This window comes from Vipera ursinii, assembly GCF_947247035.1.
Source record: "Vipera ursinii genome assembly, chromosome: 3".
In the NCBI taxonomy this organism is placed as follows: Eukaryota; Metazoa; Chordata; class Lepidosauria; order Squamata; family Viperidae; genus Vipera; species Vipera ursinii.
In genome coordinates, this window is record NC_139516.1 from 63,116,471 (window position 1) to 63,140,419 (window position 23,949).

Sequence of the window (23,949 nt, forward strand, 5' to 3'; positions counted from 1 at the left end):
AATGAAGTAAAAAAAAATATGTAATTCTGTTGAAAAAATATCCTGAGAAAATTGTGAACTTAATGTAAGCACTTAATTAGAAAGCTTCTCCAAATCTCCAGCCAAAATATTTGCAAATCTTAACAAAACAGAAAATGTTCAGAAAATTCTTAAGGCCCATTTCAGATTGCCTGCATTCAATCATTACCTGGAACCACTGAAAGACTTGGCATGGGTGGGCTAGATCATCCCACTTAACATAGAAAGGATAGGTAAAAGGGATAATGGGGCAGAGGCTCCTCTGTACTTGATTACATTGTTTTAGAAAATTTTCCAGCCTCTTGAATAAAGCTAAAGAAAAGATTAAGGGAACAGCAAAAACCATATGGCACTCATTGCTGAAATTGATGGAAACATTATACCTCATAGTGGTGTGCTAGACGGATGCATATTGTTGAGGACGAAAAAAAGCCAATTTCCCAGAGATGTTATTTAAGCAACCCCTTGAAAAAAGTTCCTGAGATTTCCATAAAGTATAGAACGGAATTAATTTTAATTTTTTTAATTTTTTAATTTTAATTCCATTTATATCCCGCCCTTCTCCGAAGACTCAGGGCGGCTTACAAGCTTAGCAGTAGCCTTCATTCTATGTATATGCCTGCTTATTAGGGCTTTCACACACACACCCCAGCGGCATTATTACAAAGTCAGCTTAATTGCCCCCAACAATCTGGGTCCTCATTTTACGTACCTCAGAAGGATGGAAGGCTGAGTCAACCTTGAGCCTGGTGGGATGCGAACCTGCACTAATTGCAGGCAGCTGGTGTTACTTAAGGAGGCATTAGCCCACTGCTCCACCAAGGCTGTTAGACATCAGATTGTTCTTTTGGGTACAATATATTTTAGACAGTTGATAGAAACACAAGAAAACCTAAAAGAACACAGTAGACTATGCCAGTCTATAAAGTCCAAAAATGTAACTCACAGAGAGGCCTTCTCCATTCTGATTTCCCCCCCGCCCGCTAAACAAAATTTATTAGCTTTACACTTTTAGAGTCCCCAATCAACAGTCAATAATGTCCATGTTCTGAGGAATACTGTGGGCTGCATTCCTTTCTTCTCAGAAGAGTCTTTGATTTAAGAGTATGTAAAAACCTCATCTGGAGGCCAATTTTGCAGTAACCTGTCTCTAGCCGATGCCATAAACTATGGAAGCATCTGTATGCACGTGGCAACTGGGTGACAATCGGATCTGTATGAATTTATCTTTTCTCAACAGTTACCAATACAAAGTAAATCATAGAGGACCAAGAGCTTCAACAAGTATATTAAAGCAGCCACACATAAATAAAAATATTGTTCAATTAGTCCAAAGTGTTTTTAGTTTAAATATCTTTTTTATTATACAAAGTATCAGAGTTAAACAATCCAAAAGTTTAAAAAAATACATGTGTATGTTTTTCAAAATACATACACATCAACTTAAGCGTTGTCAAAAAGAAAAAAAAAAGTACATATTTGAGAAGCCAGTATGGTAGAACTGAGATTGCTGCATCGTTACTGTCCACCTCCAATAGTACGGTATGTGCAATTCGGCTTCTCTATTCTTTGAATTCCAAGAACTGCTGCAGTCTTTTCTTATGTTCTGAAGATACTTGCACTGCACTAAAGAGAGAGAGAGAGATATCAGAAAAACATATTTTGCAGAACTCATTCCAAAATGCATTAAAATACACACTAAAAAGTTGTGATGATCTCCTGGAATATTTTTCTAAATAACTTTGGCTGAAGAGAAGGGATCTGAAAGAAGAAAATTAAGAAAGCAAATTCAGATATGTGTTATTTCCTCCAATCCTGACATGGCTTTAACCCTATTCAGACATTTGTAAAGGCGCATGTCTGAAAATACCTGCCTGCAGAGTACCTGCCTTGCTGTCTCTACTCCAATTTTTCCACATTGAACATAAGGATCTCAAGCATGTTAAGATGAATGTACTTATGCTCACTCCAAACTGTTTTCAATACAAGGTCAGAGAAAGCATAGATTGGTTTTTACCTACTTTTTTTTAGATAGGCTTTGTTGTTGCTGCTGTTCTTTTAATACTTATGTAATTGATATAACAATGCGTTATATTTCATTGTGATGTTCTGAGGGCACTTTTTTCAAAAGGCAACTGGCCTTCCTTGGGTTTTTTTTCTTTTTTATATTCTTTGCAGTCATCTGGTTACATTCAGAAGAATATAAATCCTTCTACTGCCCACCAGTTGAACTGAAGAAGCTTTTGGGATGAGAAGTGAAATGTTTTCAAAGGAAAAAACCAAGGAGGGCCAGTTGCCTTTTGGGAAAAGCTCTTTGGAACAACCGTGACCTGGATGATTGAAAAACTCCACAGACATTTCTGTCAGGACCCACCCCAATTCACATCTTAGGAAATAAGAACTCTTGGATCCAAGTTTGTCCAAAAGGAAGTTTACTAGGATGAGATCGGTTGTGGCAATACGAGACAGGATCTGACATTGAGTTACATTTCAATACTATATAAAGCATTCCCGTTTCAACCCCCTCCCCTCAAATCCATTTGGTCAGGCTCACATCCTTTACTTACTTAGGTGTCAGGCCCTTTCGTGGGAAAGGGAAATGTCCTTGTGTTTATTGGTATTGCTGTCTTCCTTTCAGTTCCAAATGGAGATGCAACCCAGATCTCTCTCTCTCCCCCTGTTCCCCCCAGATCAAAAGCTTTCCTGGTCTTTGAAAACAGCCTACGACAATCTGAATAACCATCCTCTTCCCCGCCCTCAGAGAGATGGCAGAATCCTGAGAATAAGCACAATATTCTAACCATACATTTATGAAATGTGATATAAATGGATTCTGACAATTTCAATGTAACGATTAAAGCTTATCTTTTCTTCAGGAGCTCAAGGTGGTGTAGATAGTGTTGCTTCCTCCCATCTTTCCCCGTAACAATCCATCATGGTTTTCATTCATCTATATTTTAGGACATTAGGAAATGAACACTAATACAGTTTTAGATCCTTCAAACTCACTTTAAATGTTCCCCAAAGGTAGTGGTTATCCGATAGATTGCAGTTTTTAATGATGATCTCAAAGCAAATCGAAGAGTCTTGTAGGAAGTGTCTGCAAGATTTCCTGAAGTTTTGGGAGGTTTGCTGGACACGTGAGGAAGTTTGAAGTGTTTGTCTATAACCTAGAATGAAAAAAAACCCAGTGAAGAAACATGCTGACAACAAAATTTATAGCCTTATGTAGAAATCTATATACTACTAAAGCTATCTGTCTGTTTGTAAACTTCAATTAGCCAAACTAGCGTACCATAGGACAATGATTTTTTTAATCAACCTACTTCAAATGTGCTAATAATGGATAGAAAATCAGGGAGTCATTATTTCTATGGAATTGAATTTCAAAGATCTTCAGATCAGTTGTATTTGCAAACTTTTGGCTACTGCAGGACGACCACAGTCAGCCACATAATTGTTATTTGTGACACTCTCTGCCAGCTTTCCACAACCAAAGTCAATGGAGAAGCCAGCAGGAAGTCAGAAGTCACTCCCGCTCCCAATGTTTTTTTGCCCACAGGTAGTCGTTCTGTTTCTCTGGATAAAGAAATATCGCTGAAAGGATGACCCAACGCATCAAGGGTCATTTAGTAAATACTAAATGCTCATGAAAAGTACTAAAACAATTCAGAAATCAGAAAGATCAAGTTTTTAAAAACTAATCAATATAATTCAGTTCTAAAAAACAATTTTTCCCTTATGGGAAAATGACTCTTAAATGTGTTAAGCCATGCTTTAACTATAGTTTACTCAATAAGCCAGTCAATCAACCACATTGTCGATGCTAAGCCATAATAATTACCAATCAGTCATGATTTACAAATTTCAAGGACTACACATCTACCGTACTAAGCCAAAATTTAATGAACCATATGATCCCTTATTGCAACATGCAATCATGGGGAAAATCATGCCTGGAAAAATGACTAAGCTAATACAACTTTAATAATTTAGATATTTTTTGTGGCTTTCCAAATTTTTCCCATGTCTTCTCCAATGCAAACTGACTATGGTAAGCCCTAACGATGAAAATATAGTATCAACTTTGGAGGCTAAGCCCCATGAGCAATAAAATTACATTTTATCAATCAGAATACTGTTCTGAACAATACTGTTTAAACAATTAACTCAAGACTTCAAGAGGATAAAATTCTTAAACAGGAGAATGGATCACATATGCTTGGCATTCAATGGCGAACAAATTGTTTCAGAAAATATGAGGACAAGAAGAGAGCACTTGTCTGCAGCCCATTAAATCAAATACAAATCGTCCAGGGAACATACAATAGCTGTAGCCATGTGATCTCAAAAAGATATAGCTGGTTTAAGGTGCTGCAGAAGGAGTGCTATAGTCATAGACCAGCTTACTCTTAAAAGCACCTTCTGGATTTTAGTCTAATCAATACACCCTCTTTAACTATAGAAAAAAACATTTGATAGACTTTAAAGAAACAGCAAAATAAATCATTTTTTCTAGTGATATGTTATGGTTTCATAGTTCTCTTTTGTGAAAAAAATTAAAGCTCCTTACCTCCTGAAGAGTTAGCAAGGAATTCAGAATGGCTGGCAATGTCGTCTGAACGACACCATATCTATCTTCAGTAAATGAGGCTGCTACAAGATGAGATAAACCTTCAGAAAAGAGTATTTTTTAATTCCAATCTGTTAATTGTCATGAAATTTAATATTACAATGTTGTCTCATGGTACTCTCAATTTACAAAAGCTTTTCATTTTCAACATTCTTCCCTTACAACAGAGGTCCCCAACCCCCGGACCGTGGACTGGTACCGGGCCATGGCATGCCAGAAACTTGGCCACACAAACAAGCAAAGACCCATCCATGGGATGCAGGCGGCACACAAAACCACGCCCCCTCCGGTCTGCAAAAAAACCTCTCCCTACAGAACCGGTCCCTGGTGCCTAAAAGGTTGGGGGCCTCTGCCTTACAACAATGTAAAATCAGCCTCCTCTTAACTTGAAGCCTGAATTCTCTGAATTTCCCAATCAATGTGTTCATTGTGAGAATTCTGGGCGTTGAAGTCTATGCTAAGAATAAACAGGTAGTGTAACAAATCAAAATGCTCAGAATATGCACAGCAGAGTACATACTGATGTTGTCACTCCTATGTACCCCAAGGAAAAACTACCAGTCCTCTCCTCAAAGCTCCAAAGAACAGAGATAAGGCAGCTCAATGGCCTTTACCACTCCCCAAAAAGCTAAAAGTATTCTCCTCTACCTGTGGAAGAATTTGAAGCCCAACTCTGCCAAACCCCAATTAGGGGGGGGAAAAACAACCTTCTCCCTATTCTTGAAACTGATAAGTAAAGATTCTTCTTCTAACTCATACATAGAGGAACAGGCCACTGCTATGAGCTACTCTTTCCTTCTTAAGATTACTCGGACTGTCATCAAGCATAGTCTGATTTGGCTATCAGCATAGAATCTTCCAGTTGAATGCCCCACCTTAATACTCCTTAAAAAAAGACCCAGATCACATCTAGCCACAAAAGTTGGCCAGAAACCAAGATAGTTGGTGAGGAAGATAGATATTTGGGATCTGCAAGAGCAGCTTAACAGGTGGAAAAGGCCAGCAGCTACCTATGTAATCAGCTACAGTACTCATAGCAAAAACAGTCAGACACAGCTGCCTATGGCAAGCAGGCAGCAAGTATCAGATCATAAAAAGCAGAAAGAATTTCCAAGTTCTTGGCCACTCCACCTCCAAAGAAAGCAAGATTTTTCAGGGCTTCTTTACTAAGATTTACTGAATGTGTTCCAAATACAGTTACAAAAAATCTTAACAACTGAAAATCTTTTTAACCTTTGGGATTCAATTTATATCCAGGTTACTAATGGAGAGATTTTCTCGGTCTCTTGTTCAAGGCTTTTATGAAAACTGTGGCAGCCATTCTTCACTGACAACGGAGGATTCTCTGCCTGGTTAGATTGTAGTGTCTCCAAAATCTAAACACAATTTTCACAAACCTCTGGATAAGTAAAGTCCCAAAGACTGGGCAGATGAGCTATTTGCCAGAATAGATAGAGGAAGATCTGAAGAAAAGCAAAACCCTATAAACTGTGCTACCACCTGTCTCCATAAGGGTCTAACCTAGCTTACCTCCATAAGGGTCTAACCTAGCTTACCTCCATAAGGGTCTAACCTAGCTTACCATAAGGGTCTAAGCTAGCTAACCTAGCTTACCAAAAGCTGACCTGTGAAACAGATAACAGAAAGAAGTATTGCAACTTCTCAATAAAAATCCCAATGATAGGGTTAGGCCTTTCAGTCCTGTAGCGCAGAGGTCCCCAACATGTGGGCTGTAGCTCTACTGGGTCATGGCCTAATCGCCAATGGGCCGTGTGAGTGGCCGGCCGGTGAGCGCTTGTCAGGGGTGTCTGTGGCCCTACTTGTGAGCATTGTCAGTTGCATTTGGAGCCCCACTCTCACGAGCGTCGTTGCGGCTGCTCACATTCCCAGTCTTATTGCGGGCACTTGCGGCCCCACTCATGTAAGCATCGAGTGGTCGTGGCCCCACTCCCACAAGTGTCGAGGGTGGTCGCGGTCCCACTTGCATGAGCCTTGTAGGTGTTTGTGGCCCCACTCGTGTGAGCGTTGTGGGTGTTTGTGGCTCCACTCATGTGTGCCTCTTTGCAGGCGCTTGCAGTCCTCATTGTGAGTGCTTGTGGCCCAACATGCATGTCGCTGCAAACGTTGCATGCACTCAGGCGCTCATGCTCACACACGCACCTGCCCCTCCCACAAAATCATCCCCTTTCCCTCCTCCTTCCCCTGCTCTGCGCCACCACCAACCCAGAAAGATATCTACACACGTATCTTTAAAAGCTACCCAGTGATGAATCTGTGATATTCAAGTATGTTAAAAAAACAGAACAAGTAACAGATACTGTATATGGCAATGTATTACTTCTTTGGGAGATAGTTCAGATATAAAGAAATTGTTCCTATCATTTTCTGATTTTTTTAAATTTATTTTTTAAATCTTCTTCAGGGGTACGGGGCTTTTGCTGGTTCATTAAGCTATTAGTATAGTGTTTTGTTTCACTGTTTCCTTTTTGTATTGTTTATTTTTTGTAATCTTCCTTTGAAATATAATATAATGAAAAAAGCTTTTTTTAAAAAATGAAGAGATTATTTACCTTCCAAAGCCCAAATATGCATTTGGGTATCTGAAAACAATGCTTGGATTGATGCTTCAGGGTGCTGAAGAGTAAAATGTTTTGCAGATTAATCAATGAAATTAGTCATATTACTAATACTAATACACATTTAATCATCAAGAGTTCTACTTAATTAATAGTTTCAATGTTCAACTGATTATTTCTCATTTCTTTGCAAGTACTGATAAGTTAAATCAATTGTTAAAATTTAAATCAATAATTAAAATGTGAGTTTCAAAGTACCATTTCAAAAATCACTGTACAAAATTCTAGTTTTAAGGATTAAAGAAAAACATTAGTAAGAATACTTGCCATCCAAACAAGGCCAATCACTGAGTTATGCACGCAGTCTTACCTTGTTGAAAAAATACATTATCAGGACTCGTTTTGACAGAAAATTTTTGATCTGGAAGAAAAAGAAACCTATGAAGCATTAAGGAACAGATGAAGTAGTTCAGAATAATATATAATTCCAGTTGTAAGATTTAACCAAAGCTTTTCTGCTCTACAGGTAATCCTTGATTTACAACAGTTCATTTAGTGACCATTCAAAGTTACAACACCACTGGAAAAAGTGACTTATGACCTTTTTTCACACTTTGGAGCATTGCAGCCATCCCCATGGTCACGTGATCAAAATTCAGATGCTTGGCAACGGGTTCATATTTATGACAGTTGCAGTGTCCTGCGGTCACCTAATCACCTTTTATAATCTTCTGTCAGTGGCAAAAACCAAACCATGTTACTAACTTAACAACTGAAAGTTATTCACTTAACAACTGTAGCAAGAAAGGTCGTGAAACGGAGCAAAACCCACTTAACAAATGTCTCACTTAGCAACAGAAATTTTGGGCTCGATTGTGGTCATAAGGACTATCTGTACTGGAGTGGACAACAGGAAGCACAACTGGAATTATAGGAACATATTAAAATTATATTTAAAAAGTCAATTAAAAAGCAGGATCCACGAACACCGGCTGGCCAATGCCACAATCCCAAATCCTTAATCTCCATCCACACTGACACCAAATAACACCAGTTTGATTGGAGCAATACAAAAATCATCGTCCACGCTGCCACCTGCCACGCTGGTGAGTTCATTGAAGCCTGGCACTCCACAACCAATTCCATCAAAAGACACATGGACCTACAACCAGCCTACAAACCCCTCAGGATCCAAATCAACCACACAGCCAACCAGACAGCATTGAAGCCCCCCCCCAAAACCAGCACTTCACCTCCCAATGACCCTCACCTGATGTAACCTCTCCATCACAAGACTCACACTGGTGACTCACACCTGACCCATCACAAGACCCATTACAAGACCCTCACTTGACACACCCACATCTGACCTATCACAAGACTTATTGACCACACAAAGGCCTTATAAACAGAAGAACACTGATACTGACATCCCTTAAACCAGAGGACCCCAACCTTTGGGGTACCAGGGACCGGTTCCACTGAGAGAGGTTTTTCTACGGACCGTGGGGGGGGCGTGCTTTCATGTGCTGCCTGCATCCTGCAGATGGGGCTTCGCTTATTTGCGTGGCCCGGTTTCTGGCATGCTGCGGACTAGTACCGGTCCACAGACCGGGGTTGGGGACCGCTGCCCTAAACCCCACTGAAGATGTTACCTAGCCTGGTAATGAAACGTTCAGAAACCAATCCACAAGCTCAGAGAATGAACCTTCACCCTTAGTGTATAAAATCATTGCCTATTCTCAAAATTGGTGGCCTGAGGGACACTGTGAATTAAACAATATATTTTTTTACCAAAACATAAACTAGCTCCCTGGGACTCTCTCTACCATCCCAGCTGGACCTGCATATAAATATGATGCTATCAGTTGTGTTCTGCAACAGGGCCACTTTTAATTAAAATCCTTATTAGTCAGAACAAGGAGGCATCTGGGTATCTGGGGGCACCAGTCTGCTTGATCCTGAGCTATAAATATACCCCATTCTTAAAATTAATGGAATTAACCCTTTGTATGTTCAAAAAAGAAGAAAGAAATGCACTATATAGGTGGACCTGCCTACAACCATTCATTCAGCAACTGTTTAAATTTATAACAATGCTGAACAATGGTACTTATGGTCAGTCCTTGAAGTTCCAGCTATTGCAGCATCTCCACAATCATCACAATCTGGGCACTCAGTGATTGGCTTGAAAATACAACACTGCAGCATAAGTGGTCACATTATCAACATTTGTGATCTTCACTGCTGGTTTTCGACAAGCAAAGTCAACGGGGAAGCCAGCAGAAGGTCACCAAGGACTACCAGTAAAGAAAAAAAAAATACCGTGCAGACAAATGGCAATTCATGGCAATACCTGCTCCTTCTTGTTCTGTAGCCATATATAGAAAGAACCTGGTTGTGCTGCTTCCTTAGCATCTTTTGCAACCACCATCACTGGACGAGGTTCATCAGGGTAGCCTGTCAATTGCAGATCTGCAAGAAAAACCCATCCCATTTTTTTAAAAAAGTTATTTCTTTAAAAAAAATGCTTAATAATTATCTTACTGGTCTACCAAGATCAAAGTTGACAGAATAATATTTCCTACCTGAACGTGATGTCCATAGTTTTGGTCCTCTTCTCATAATATGGGGACTTTGGACAGATCCATGCCAAGGAGAGTTTAATTCCAACAGTCCAGGCTTATGACCCAAAAGGGAAGTATTAATAGGTGATCCTAAATTGCTTCCAAGGTCAGATGCAGGTGATGTTTTTAAGGGCAACAGAGACGATTTAACCAGGGAATGCATGTGGGCTCGAGGAAATATGCTGGTCCTCGGCGTCTGAAATGAGCTTCCTTCAGGAGCTGCTCCAAGCAAGGAATCATATTTTAAAAAGCTACATTCAGGATGCCTTGCGCCAACAAGTGGCAGCTGCTAAACTCAGGTGCAGCAAAAAACCGAGTCAATTCATTTTGCACTTGCATGAGACACAAAAGAAAATTACTAATACAATTTCCACTAAGAAAAGCAACACGGCTGAGCCCTGAAGTGGCTGAACTAAATAGATATTAAAATATCACTCTTCTCAGAATGGGCTTGATGAAACAAATGAATTTTTTTTAGAGGCATCTTACTATTATCAGATCCTTGGCATTTCTGGATTCACCTCTTGAAACAGATTGTGGAAGTAATTTAAATAGACATGTACATGCAGATGACTTTATATAGCAGCTGAAGTGATGATTATTAAATGGCACTGCGGTAAGGACATTTACAAAGACAGAAAATGGGAGAGTGACTAAATATGTTGTGGTGGGCTTAGCTAGCATGTTGTCTGAGCACAGCTGCTGTGGTTTTTTTTATAAATCATGGTAATTTATAGCTTAGTTTGGGCTTCTTCAACAAGCCATGGTTAGAACAAGCCAAGACCTATGGAAAGATGTAAATCCAATAATGAATCTGCAAGCTACACTACACCTGGAGAATATTCTGTTTCTTTTGATCATGAATAATGGCTGGCAATAGGGACGCGGTGGCTCAGTGGGTTAGGACGCTAAGCTTGTCGATCAGATGGTCGGCAGTTTGGTGGGTCGAATCCTGAGTGCCGCGTAACAGAGTGAGTGCCTGTTACTCATCCCAGCTTCTGCCAACCTAGCAGTTCGAAAGCAAGTAAAAATGCAAGTAGAAAAATAGGGACCACTACGGTGGGAAGGTAACAGCGTTCCGTGCGCCTTTGGCGTCTAGTCATGCCGGCCACATGACCACGGAGACGTCCTCGGACAAGCGCTGGCTCTTCAGCTTTGAAATGGAGATGAGCACCGGCCCCTAGAGTTGGAAACGACTAGCACGCATGTGCGGGGGAACCTTTACCTTTACCTAATGGCTGGCAATATAGATATTACATTGAGGGAGCAGAATAGAAATTCTACAGAACAGGATTTAAAAGATCAAGAGTAGCTAGGAGCCATTCAGCCTTCTTGAGATCTTTGAAGATTATCTTAGAATGTTACTAGAAGGAAGACGCACATTTATTTCAGGGTTCTGAGAGTAGAAATGAGAAGGTGAAACTACCCGCATTTCTATTCTAATCCCCCAAGTCTAAAAAGGCAGTCCCAAATATTTCTTTTGAGCTGATTTGGAACTATTGTGGGCACTTAAGAAGAATGGGAATAGCTTGCCTTTCAAGACTACTGAATTTTCAATTTTTTTTGGGGGGGGGAGGGGGAAATCCATAAAAACTAAAACATAGAATAACTAAAAATGGTCCACTTGCTTATAAATGTCAGCAGTGCAATCTCTGAAGAGCCACATGTGGACTGCTAGCTACAGGTTTTCTGCCTGTGGGAATCAAATTAAAGATCCATTCTTCTGAGGTCCTTTAATCACACTTGTCATTGTTATCCTTGATGACAGTGGCTGAATAAATCCAATGTACACCACAGCAGTGTACATCAATTTTGTAATGTCATTACACAAATGAGGTAAAAAAAATGAAGTAAGTCCACACAAATGACATAACTTGAACAATTTGTGCAAAAATGTCATCACACAATTATGTAAATTGCCACAATGATATACCTGGGTACAGGGAGTCCTCAAGTTACAACCAAAATTGGGACTGGAAAGTCATGATGGTCATAGGCTGAGGCACCATATGACCAGATTTGATTTTAGAACTGTTTTTATGATGTTAAGCAAATTGTGTGGTTGTAGATGCAAACCCATTCTCCCGAATGGGTAGTTTTGCCAGAAACTGGCAAAAAACTCACAAATTGTGGTCATGTGACTATGGGGTGCAACCAGTCATTCATGTTAGCCAGTTGTCAGGTGGTTGCTAGGGGTGGGGTGGCATGACATAATTTAATTGTGGGAAAATGCCAATGAAACTATGCCAAGAAATAAAATTTGAAGCAGTTCATTAGCATGTTGTTTGTAATTAGACAAAAAAAGTTAAAATGCCAGTGAAACAGAAACACACCCTAGCCTTTTCCTCACTTTCATGAATGCTTGCAATAGCCTGGACAATAACACTTAAGACTTAAGTACCACTTTTCAGTGCTTTATAGCCCTCTCTAAGCGGCTTACAGAGTCAGCATATTGCCCCCAGTGATCTGGGTCCTCATTTTACCTATCTCGAAAGGATGGAAGGCTGAGTCAACCTTCAGCCAGTCAGGATCGAACTCCTGGCAATGGGAATGCAGCATTAGCCTGCAATATTGCATCCTAACCACTGCACTATCATGGCTAAGCATGCTACCTTAGTATGCTAGCCTACTCTTTTCCGAATGGTGTGATTTAAAGGCTCAAAAAATGCATGGCTAAGGCTACTACATTTTGATTGTGCAAATCCAAATGACCTCTAGATGACAGCAAAGAGGTAGAGTTTTCTCTATCTCTTTGCTACCACGTAGCAATCATCTAGATCTTGGCAACTAGGTAGCCTTTGGATTAACACTGTCCATTACCTGAAGAACTGAAGGACTGTGTCAGGTCTCCTAGGGATGGCTGTTTCATTCTTCCATTTGCAGCTGCAATCTCTTGCTGGATTATCAGCTTTTGTGTCAGTTCACTTAGAAGGTTCAAACACTCCCCACAAATTGAAGTCCAGTTGTACGGATGTCCACCTGTCAGAGATACACAGAATGCCAATGAGCAACTACCACAATAACCTAAATAGTCTTTTCAACTTTTATGAAATTTCATGAAACAGATTTAGAGCAGAAAGAAAACCACTTATGTAACAAAAAACATGTTTTAGTAATACTAAATAATCATTTGTTGCAAGAGCATTAATCAATAATGTGAGACACAGTTTTCTAATGTAATAAACAGTATACAATCAAAGAAAGTTTGAGTAATGTGTGAAATACACAATTTACATCTCCATACAATATAAACTTTTAATCAGGATTCTATTCTTGCTAAACTGTTAGGTTATCACAACCAAGCCTACACATACTGGAGTGTCAGAAGTGATATCCCAACATATTATATATCAGTTGATTGACCAACAACAATTTAGAAAAAATATGCAAGGTAATTATTCTAGTTGCCATGTTCTATCTTATACCTCTTCACATTCACCTATGGGCAAAAAGTACTAATAATTTTCTTTTTAAAAAGTCTTAAAGTCTTTCTTGCCCCATTTTCTTTCGACAGTAAATCACTTTGAATTCCCAGAAATCAATGGTTATATGAAAATCTGTGCATATAAAGTATAAGTAAATTTTATAAATCAATATTCATATTAAAAAATTAAAATCATGACATGCTCACATCCAAAATATCAAATGCAAACAAAACTCTCCTCAAATGAAATCAATTTATTTCTCACTTTGTATAACTTCCCTTTTCATTTAATAAAACATCAGTAATGTTTCAAGTACCTGGTTGGCTGAGGCTAAAGACCTCTTGACGACGCATAGAAGAATATTGAGAAAGAAACATCAGGTCCTGTAAAGCTAAAAACTATAGAGAAAATTGTTTTAGAAATAGTGCTAAGCTGGCTTAATTTGCTTTCTAATTTCCAGAGTTGAACCATAATCATACAAAGTTTCTTTAAAAAGAGCAATCAGAAAATTGGGCTGGGTTCACAATTCACAAATTGAATTAAGACATTGTGTAGCTCGCTTGGCTTTGACAAAAGATGCCAATCTAGTTTCTGTAAGTAACTACAGCTAACTTGTGATTTTGGCAAGCCAACCAATAATAAAAACTAGGGTTTTGCTGCCAAATTTTCCTTGTATTATTTCTATTATAATCACACACATAATCATACCGACTGGCAGCCTCTGCATACAAGAGTCATACCTTTAAAAGGGGTGGAGGGTTGCTGCTTAAGATTTTAGGTAAACACTGGTCTGCTTCTTCTGCAAAGGTTGGCTGGACTGGAAAGTGATGGGCCTGAAAACAGAACACATAAGCTGCGGCTAAAGCGAAAATAAGAACCCATCTTTTAGTGATATTATTTAAGGCGTAATACTCATTTGCAAGCTCGTCAAAGTAGCAAAATGAACAGGCTGATGGGAACGTTAGTTGTCCAATAATGCGACGATGTTGACTTCATTATAACAAAAGGTGTATTAAACAATGCTTTGTTTTTGGTTTTTTTAAATGAAAGCTGCTTTGAGAGCAGGGACGGTGTGTTGGGGGCCTGCGGCACCCACCTCAGTTGAAAAAATTCTGAAGAGAAGCCATGCGATGTACCAAGTCATGAGCAGAAACAGACCACATAGCCAGCTATGATATAGAAGAGACAAATCCAGGAGACCAGCCACTGTGTCTAGAAGAGGAAGATTGCTGAAAGACAAATAAACAAATAAACAGCATATCTCCTTCCTACACTTTATTTGTATGACATGAACACGCAAGCAATTTATCAAAAGCGTAACTTTTTGAGCTCTAAACACAGTATAGCTAATCCTTGTCTTACAATCGGTTGCATAGCAACCATTCAAAATTAACCTCCCCAAGGGAATTTATAATCTGGGTCCAAAGTTCTGAGGGCCATCCTCCCCGTGGTCACATGACTGAATTTTGGGCATTTGGCAATCAGCCTACCTATACGATGATTTGCAGTTCTAACAGTCACATGAATGAATTTTATGACTTTTTTTTTTAACCTGAAAACTGGCATTTACTTCCAATTTTCTGCAAAACCAGCCAATGGTAAACAATTGGTTCACTTAAGAACTGTGGTGTTTGTTTAATGACTGCCAGTATAAAATCAGGTTAGTCACATGAGCGATCTGCTTTACGACTATCATGACTTATGACTATAGTGAGAAAGCTTCATTGCAATCATTGTTGAGAATTAATGTAAGTTATTCATATTAGATAAGTGGAAAAAAATTGAATATTCAAAGATGTGTTTTGAGTAGGTTTTGCTGATGGTATTGTTATTGTGTTGATATCATCCTCAATATTTTAGAATATGTATATGCTGTTTTGTAAGAAAATCTTTTAAGCTGTTTACTTATTAAAGTTATCAAACAAATGTTTCACAAAAGTAGTTTATAGCTCTACTGGGTCATGCTGTCACATGCAAATGTATGGTCCCTGAAACCATTGTACAGAATCTTTTTGGCTTAGAGAGATAATAATAATAATAATAATAATAATAATAATAATAATAATAATAATAATAATAATAATAATAATAATAATAATAATAATTAGTTGGAAGGGACCTTGAAGGTCATCTAGCCCAACCCCCTGCTCAGGCAGGAAACCCTATACCATTTCAGACAAATGGCTGTCCAGACTTTTCTTAAAAACTTCCAGTGTTGAAGCATTCATTGCTTCTGGAGGTAGGTTGTTCCACTGGTTAATTGTTCTAACTGTCAGGAAGTTTCTCCGTAGTTCTAGGTTGCTTCTCTCCTGAATTAGTTTCCATCCATTGCTTCTTGTCCTGCCTTCAGGCGCTTTAGAAAATAGCTTGACTCCCTCTTCTTTGTGGCAGCCCCTGAGATATTGGAACACTGCTATCATGTCACCCCTCACCCTTCTCTTCGTTAAACTAGACACATCCAATTCCAGCAGCCATTCCTTATGTTTTAGCCTCCAGTCCCGTAATCATCTTTGCTGCTCTTCTCTGTACTCTTTCTAGAGTCTCAACATCTTTTTTACATCATGGTGACCAAAACTGGATGCAGTATTCCACGTATGGCCTTACCAAGGCATTGTAAAGTGGTATTAATACTTCACGGGATCTTGATTCTATCCCTCTGTTAATGCAGCCTAGCACTGTGTTGGCTTTTTGGCAACTGCAGCACACTGCTGGCTCATATTTAAGTGATTGTCCACTAGGACTCCGAGATCCCTATCACAGTTACCACTATTGAGCAAGGTACCCCCTCTACTATACCTGTACATTTGGTTTTTCTTGCCTAAATGTAGAACCTTACTTTTTTCACCATTGAATTTCATTTTGTTAGATAGCGCCCAGTGTTCAAGTCTGTCCAGATCCTCCTGTATCTCAAGCCTGTCTTCTGGAGTGTTGGCTATTCCTGCCAGCTTGGTGTCGTCTGCAAATTTGATGAGTTCCCCTTCTATCCCCTCGTCCAAATCGTTGATGAATATGCTGAAGAGCACTGGACCCAGAACAGAGCCCTGGGGCACCCCACTACACACTACATTCTTGGAATATAATCTCTTCTTGGAAGCACTAAACCCTCACCAATAAAACATACTTAAAAAGCGAACTTTATCCTACATTTCATCACAACCTGTGATCTTAATCACTTATTTTACTTTTTATTTCTTTACAGAAGGCAAGATACAATTCAACGTAAGGTACTATGTTATAGTTACTAACCTATCAGGCCGAATGTTCATTGTGGTCATCATCCATGTCCTTGGAATGTAACCTGAGAAATCATAAATAGGACAATCAATGGATAACATCACAAGCATATATTGCTTTGGTAAATTATGCAGGACTTTCAGCAAAAATTATATTGCCAATACAGTTTTGTTTGTTTTAAGATACTGGTTTGGATCCAAATTTAATTAGAATCATCTGAGCACTATCTACAGGGCGTGATTGGTTATGATAAGCCTGTTCCACTGACTTCAAAGTCTGATTATATCAAGATCACAACCCAGTATCTTTTTATATGTATGGACTACTCCAGCTGTAGACAGCTGAATTTGAACCCTACGGAAAGAAGACATATCCTGCTTCTGTGACACCTTAAGGGAGCTACCAATACTATCAAAACAAACACAGAAGTACCAGTATGGAGGGGAGGGTAGAGCAATCCTGGTCTATTGAGTGGCTTCAGACCAGTTTATACAAAGGTCTTATATTACTCACAACACATTAAGAAATGTTTTTTGCATCTTGTAGCAAAACATGTTTTTCTATGCTCTACTAACTTGGACTTCTGAAGTCACAGTACTGGACCTCATCTGGTTGAGTTCTGCCAAAAACTAGCTGCTATACTTGGCATAAATCATAACACAGAGAACAATCTTATTATATTTCCCCAAATGGCCAATTTTTCTAGGGAGCCAGAATGATATAATAGTCAAGGTAATCGGACACAGACTTGGGAGACTAGGTTCAAGTCCATTCTCAGTCATTAGTAGAATCAATCACTCTCTCATCCATCTTATTTCACAGGGTTTCTGTGGGAGGAACAATTGGAGGGAGTGTTATGAGCTTCTGAAAGAGGGCAGCGTATAGAGTAAATGCAATACAGAGGCTCCTCCCACATTTATATTGCCCATATGGATCTGCAGAAAAAAAGACAGACAAGAAACAGCTGCAATAACTCCTCTTCCACTGATCCCATGACCAAATAATCAAAAGTGCCTTAAAACCAACCTCAGTGCCTCACCTCTATCATTTTGCAGAACAGGAAAGGAAGGGAGAGAGACGGAATTCTTACCAAAGAAGTAATAAACAGCACAGAAGTTCCTAACCATATAAAATGACTCCACACAACTATGTTTTGCCAGTAGTGGAAGAGATCTTCTGAAGCGCAGATACTTGTACTGCTGAAAAAATTATATACATATATTTTTGAATGGAATATCATATTGAACGGGAAGACTTTTTCATGCTTTAAATTGGACAATCTTCCAATCCTGCCACATTACAGGAGCTTGCTCGATAAAGTTTGAGGTTAAAGTTTTATTTTTTCCCCCTGCTTTAATTCAGTAAAATATTTATTAGCTAGGGGTAAGACTCAAATTTATGCATTGCAACTACACATCGATATTCTTTTATAGGTGCTTAAAACCTCAGTGGAAGGGTTCATCCGTCATGCAGGGGTGTCAAACTCAATTTCATTGAGGGCCGCATCAGCATTGCAGTTGCCCTCAGGGGGCCAGGTGGGCGTGGCCTGGGTGGGCATGGCCTACTGGGTGGGCGTGGCTAGAGTGCATATAGCCTATTGGGTGGGCATGGCCAGCTCTACATCGTTCGCATCAAGGGTGCCTATGGGGGCCTGGGCAGGAGTGGGACAGATCTGAGGGTCTCTGGCAGAAGGAGGGTCTCTGGGCCAGGGCCAAGGCAGTGGGGGCCGTTCCCTCACTGTTTCCAGGATGGCTTCACGGGCCGCAAGAAACCACTTTGCGGGCCGGATCTGGCCCCCGGGCCTTGTGTTTGACATGTCTGTGCTAAACCCAAGCCTGCGTTGACTTAGCTTAATGTGTGAATTTTGCAGGGAGGAAAGCTCCTTTCCTGGGCATATCCTAGCCACCACTGCAGATCAGATGTAAGGTCTTCATACACTTGCATTTTACGCACTTACTTGTATGGCAGGAAATGGGAGGTAGTTCAAATTGTGGATAAGATATCGGAGACTGTAACTATAACCCATAAAAGCTCCAAGGAGCAAAATGAAGAGATGATATTCATTCAGGCACGTGTGAAGGGTAGCATCAGCATCAGCATCAGCAGCACTATAGCAAAACAGCATTTTTAATTTACTGGTGCATGCAGTCACACAGGACTCTATTTTTTGTTTCACTTCAAAAATATAGCATCTGATTTTGAAAAAATGGGACACACTCTTAAAAATAACATGGTTAGGAATCTTTCTAATCAGTACTTGGAGCAATGGAAGCTCTATTTTTTTCCAACTTCATCTTATATAGACACTTGTGATAAATAGAAGGTGAGAAAAGTTTGATCAGTAAGAATATGCCTATTTCTAACAAAAAAGCTTTGATTTGCCAGAGCAAAACAGTCTTTTTTAAGTACTTCTTAAAGATCTATATATGAAAGGCTATGAACTTCCAGATATGCCAAGATCAGCACTATCAGGAATTTTCATTTGATAAAGTTCAAAAACATCTGGAGATCATGAGATTGGAAAAGGCTGATTTAAACATACAATCATTTGGTACTTTTGAAAGAGTAGGAATTTTCTTTTTTTGTAAACTAATTCCCCTTATTTTGAAAACAAAACAGCAAAATTGCACATGAGTTCTCTCCTGCAGCACAGGTGTCTTAGCGCTAGGTCACCGAGATGTACAAATGTTATAGGATTGTAATTAACTACAGTGAAAATAGGTTTTTTCTTTGCAATGATTCATGTCTCAGAAGCAGGAAGCCTCAATGTGGCTTCTACTGAAAGGTAGCCCAAAGAAAATATTTCCACTTGCTGCTGCCAATGATTTTTTTATAAAGATTTAATCCAAAAGAAGCAATTGGCCTGAACAAAGTCTTTTATTATTTGCATGATTTCTACACTTGGAATTGGGGGGAGAGGGAGAGAAAGATCACTATTGGCCTTGTTTGTACAACATACATGAATAACTAAGTCATTAAGGCAAAAAACATGAAGTGCAAACTCAAAATCTGCTTTTTCTCTTTGCAGTGTGGGGAAAGATTATAAACATACCCACCAGCCTACTATGCCATCCACTATGCCTTGTCTGTTGCTGGCACACAAAGATCTGACCGGAGAAGATCCCTGGACAACCCATAGTGTGTAAGCAGGCCTATTATAAAATGTTTGATAATGCAATTTTTATTCATTTTATATATAAATGGAAAGCTTCAGGAATATACCTTTCTGTAGTTGTAGCTGTGCAGGGCATGGACAAAAAGAGGAACTTCCCCTTGGTCATAACTGCAGCACACCAAGCAACCAGCATCCCCATCACAGCATGGGCAATTGAATGGATCACCTGCTGCGGGTGGATTATCTTGCTTATTAGGGCTAATCGGGAGCAGTGAATAGAAGGCACAACTGCAAAGTGAAGAAAACAACAATAACCATTTCCTCCTTAAACCACTCCCTTAGGTTTCCCTCATATGGCATCACATTCCAAACTATGGCATTCCAACAATTTACTTTAATATTAGGTAAAGGTAAAGGTTCCCCCGCACATGCGTGCTAGTCGTTTCCAACTCTAGGGGCCGGTGCTCATCTCCGTTTCAAAGCCAAAGAGCCAGCACTTGTCCAAGGACGTCTCCGTGGTCATGTGGCCGGCATGACTAGACGCCAAAGGCGCACGGAACGCTGTTACCTTCCCACCGGAGTGGTCCCTATTTTTCTACTTGCATTTTTACATGCTTTCGAACTGCTAGGTTGGCAGAAGCTGGGACGAGTAACAGGTGCTCACTCTGTTACGCGGCACTCGGGATTCGACCCGCCAAACTGCCGACCTTCTGATTGACAAACTCAGTGTCCTAACCCACTGAGCCACCGTGTCCCTTTTACTTTAATATTAGATACCTCTTAATATGAAAGGTAGACCTTTGAGCCATCCTGCTCATCAAAGCACCTTCAGAGAAGTTTTTAAATGATAATGGCCAGCTTCATGAGAATTCTTAGATACTGGTGACTCAAGGAACAATTAGGAGAATAACTCAATTTCTCTTTGGATTACAGAATAAGAGAGATGCCAAAATGAATCTTAAAAGTAAGGATATGTTTAAGACGCTAATCGGGGCCAGGCTGCGCCTCTTATTCGATATGGCTTTCATTACCCACCTGCGTGAAACTGAAGATTGAAGACATTTATTACCAGTATCACCACAGACAGCAGTAGTATGCAAAAGATCACATAGGATGTATACAAGTCGTTAAAAGAATCTGGAACAGAAAAAGTAAATTCCTTTTGAGAAAGGATTATAGAGAAGCTATAACTGGAATAACTGTTTAGGGCCTATAAGTCTGAACAATGCCCTAAAGATATTACCTAGTTGGATAATGAAATGTCTGTAAGAAAACAACCAAGCACACAGAGCACCAGACACTCTCTCTAGCACAGTTCTCATCTCAGTGTCCATGGCTGCATGTACAATGCATGCACGCAGGAGAAAATTTTAGCTGCCTTTCCCCGATTCTTAGTTTTATTTAATTTTAGTTAAAAGCTAAGAGCTGGCAAAAGGCAACTAAATTATTCTGGCAGTTTCTCTAAGTTGACAAGATTTTGTCAGATGGCTTTTTTTATTATTATTAACCAGAGGTTATCATAAACCATGATCAGAGATATGACAATCACTCTAAAATGCTACATAAGAGTTATCAACATAATAAGTACAAAGCAACATAATTAAAATACAACACAGCACTACGCAGCAGCATTATTCTATAGCATGGTTATCCAATCTTGGATACATTTTGTACATACTTGTGATCCACTGAACAGGATGGAAGAGATCAATACTGCTAATGATGATGAACATTGCCACACACAGAGGAAGCAATAGCACAGACCAAGCAATGCTTGCTGTTGCTCTCCATCTTAAGATCTAGGGGAAAAAAATTGCACTTTGTTTCCATAAATCAACACACAAATTGCCAAGTAACTTTAGATCAAACATTAGCAATTCTGATTTAAAGAGGCAGGTGGGAAAAGATAACCGTGACTTAAAAATAAAAATGTTGGCCACATTTGGTAACACATACTCAGTTTTATATAAAACATGTCAGCTAAGTCCAAACGTTAAACTGAAAACACAGTGGAATAACTTAAAGAGTGTTTAGCCTGAGGTTGTTACAGGTTAATTCACTTGAACTCTGGGTGCCCATGTCACCAGGACAAGGGGAGTTAATTTGGAATTAACTCAATCCCATTCCTTTAGAATCCAGGAATGGGAACTAGAGACAGAAACAGGAACATAATAGGGCAATTTCAGCGTCATTATTTCTTTCTTTAGTTTTTTTTTTAAAAAAACCTCATCTACAAACTTCCATCCTTTCTCATACCATGGGCTGGATGACCTAGACCAGGGGTAGGCAATCTTGGCTCTTTTATGACTCGTGGACTTCAACTCCCAGAATTCCTGAGCCAGCTAGTCCACGAGTCATAAAATAGCCAAGGTTGCCTACCCCTGACCTAGAACCTTTCAGGCTTCCACAGATTTTATTTTAATCTTTTGTATTTCAACAACAATAAAAAAGGAAACATGATTTGGCCAAATAGTGCAAGTTGACTTGGGTAGTGGCCAAGACGGTTGCTCCCTAGCAAACAAGGGCAACCCTCGGTTTACTCCATCTTCTCAGACCTTTGTGTCATATCAAACTAGCAGTATGGTGCAGTGACACATCCCTAAAAAACATAATAAGCGGCAAATTCACTAAAATCACCCAGAGGCTGTGAGAAAGAGAGCAATTTGGAAGTCAGTGATCCCACAGTCTGTCTAGCCCATGGGTAGGGAACCTTGGCTCTTTTATGACTCGTGGACTTCAAATCCCAGAATTCCTGAGCCAGCCAAGGTTGCCTACCCCTGGGCTAGCCAGAATTGAAGCATGCAGAGAAAAGAATTATGAAAAAAAATTCTGGCTCTGATTCTAAAGCTCCATTCACACAGCTGAACATTTACAATTCAAGTTCCAGTAAGCTTCCAGTCTTGCTAGCACATGGGATTGGTACCCCAGTAGTTCGCAAAGGCATGTACAGTTGTCAATCCACAAAAGGTCTGTATTTGCCCACTACAGGAAAACCAGGCCCTTTGGATCTAAAACAGGTTTAACATACTTGGACAGCATTTGGTTTAAAAGCACTATCTACTATAATGAAAAATATGGGGGAAAGGGGCTCCGTCCATCACTTTTATTGAGAATGGTTACATTTAACTCTTTCTCTTCATGACCTGCTAGCCTAATCATTAATGCCCTTCATGTGTGTGTAATTTATTTTGGACAGATAAACGTGTAGGCAGGGATTATTTTGGAGGATATTTTTAATAATCTTATTAGAGATGCTCTGGAGCTTTTTCAGTTGCGAAATGAATGATTATTGCATACTGATATAAAGTATGCAAATACGGTATTGAACTTACTGAGGTTGAATAGGATAAAAATATAATTAAATATGCCATAATCCTTAGCCTTCAGATTCCCAACTTCCTGCATTTCAGATGCGTTAGTATTCCCATGACTCTCAACCAACTTGACCAACTATTGGTTGGGACTTCTGGAAGCTGTGATTCCAAAACATCTGGATGGCACCAGATTAAAAGGTATGTAACTTGTAGCCTTTCCCAAAGTTATGAAGAGCAGAATTGCCCTTTCCCATGCTCAATTCCCCAAAAGGGGCAATCTTCTTCCACCAGCAATTCAGCAAAATTTCATTAATGTATCCCCTTCTCCTGACAATTTTTTTTAAAAAAGCTTCAGGACCTAAAGTACTGGCTGGTTTCATACACAAGCTTAGTGATAAAGCTATGATTGCAATTGTTGAAAGAAAGACAATGCTGGCTTCACAGAAAAATCCAAAACCATATTTTGTAAATCACAATCACTGGATTTACACACGTTTTCGTGCAAAGAAACTGCCTTACGGCTTAGCTTCCCACGTGAACCCAGCCACTGAAAACCTGCTGGCAGTGTTAGAGCTCCTTTTTTCATTGAAAGCAAAGGATCTGCCAGTGGCGATTTCAGGATTTTTCATGCCGGGGGGCGGGGGGGGGGGAAATTAAAATTTAAAAAGCATGACATCTTTATATTTTCATCATCTACGTTGAGTAACTGCAGACGCTTGTTGACGCGAGTCCCCCAAATGCATACAATAATTGCCGAGTCTCATGCGAGAAAGCAAGCGTCCTTTACACACTTTTGTATCACGAATCATTCATCGCAGTGACGAATATGTTGATAATCGGTGTCACGCTTAAGTCTTTATGCGCGTTTGATACGAGGGTGAAATTATACATACACCGTGTTGTTCCCGCGTTGAAATATCTCCCATGGTGCAAAAAAGGGCAGTGAACGGTACCGGATGTACTCCCAGCAAACCCTGCTCTCCTACCAGTAGTAGGGTAATAGCTTC

The 23,949-nt window shown here is 39.6% G+C and overlaps 1 protein-coding gene across 4 annotated transcripts; it reads right to left on the reverse strand.

Annotated features, from left to right (window-relative positions):
- Positions 1-1,343: 1,343 nt before the first annotated feature.
- On the reverse strand, positions 1,344-23,899 carry NDC1 (NDC1 transmembrane nucleoporin). Of its 4 annotated transcripts, none has more exons than XM_083360458.1 (18): positions 23,836-23,899; positions 21,307-21,427; positions 20,664-20,765; positions 19,736-19,916; positions 18,471-18,621; positions 17,604-17,709; positions 16,526-16,577; positions 14,376-14,508; positions 14,020-14,112; positions 13,596-13,677; positions 12,675-12,833; positions 9,816-10,073; positions 9,584-9,702; positions 7,598-7,648; positions 7,222-7,285; positions 4,592-4,692; positions 3,028-3,188; positions 1,344-1,644 (listed from the first exon to the last, which is right to left on the reverse strand). In XM_083360458.1, the coding sequence occupies exons 1-18, from the start codon at positions 23,866-23,868 to the stop codon at positions 1,581-1,583; spliced, it is 2,031 nt and encodes a 676-aa protein (XP_083216584.1). In that variant the 5' UTR covers positions 23,869-23,899; the 3' UTR covers positions 1,344-1,580. The 4 variants fall into 4 exon arrangements, with proteins under 4 accessions (XP_083216584.1, XP_083216583.1, XP_083216585.1 ...); XM_083360457.1 differs by having other exon boundaries at positions 17,604-17,712; XM_083360459.1 differs by lacking the exon at positions 23,836-23,899 and adding an exon at positions 23,734-23,766 and having other exon boundaries at positions 17,604-17,712.
- Positions 23,900-23,949: the final 50 nt, after the last annotated feature.

What these genes read in the sequence shown, in the direction of transcription:
- NDC1 (XM_083360457.1), bottom strand. Translation starts at nt 23,868, where the DNA reads ATGGGAGATATTTCAACGCGGGAACAACACGGT. An exon ending in ACCCTCCACCCCTTTTAAAG is followed by an intron (nt 13,678 to 14,019) that starts GTATGACTCTTG and finishes TTTTCTCTATAG; the next exon opens with TTTTTAGCTTTACAGGACCT. An exon ending in ACTATGGACATCACGTTCAG is followed by an intron (nt 9,703 to 9,815) that starts GTAGGAAATATT and finishes TTTTTCTTGCAG; the next exon opens with ATCTGCAATTGACAGGCTAC.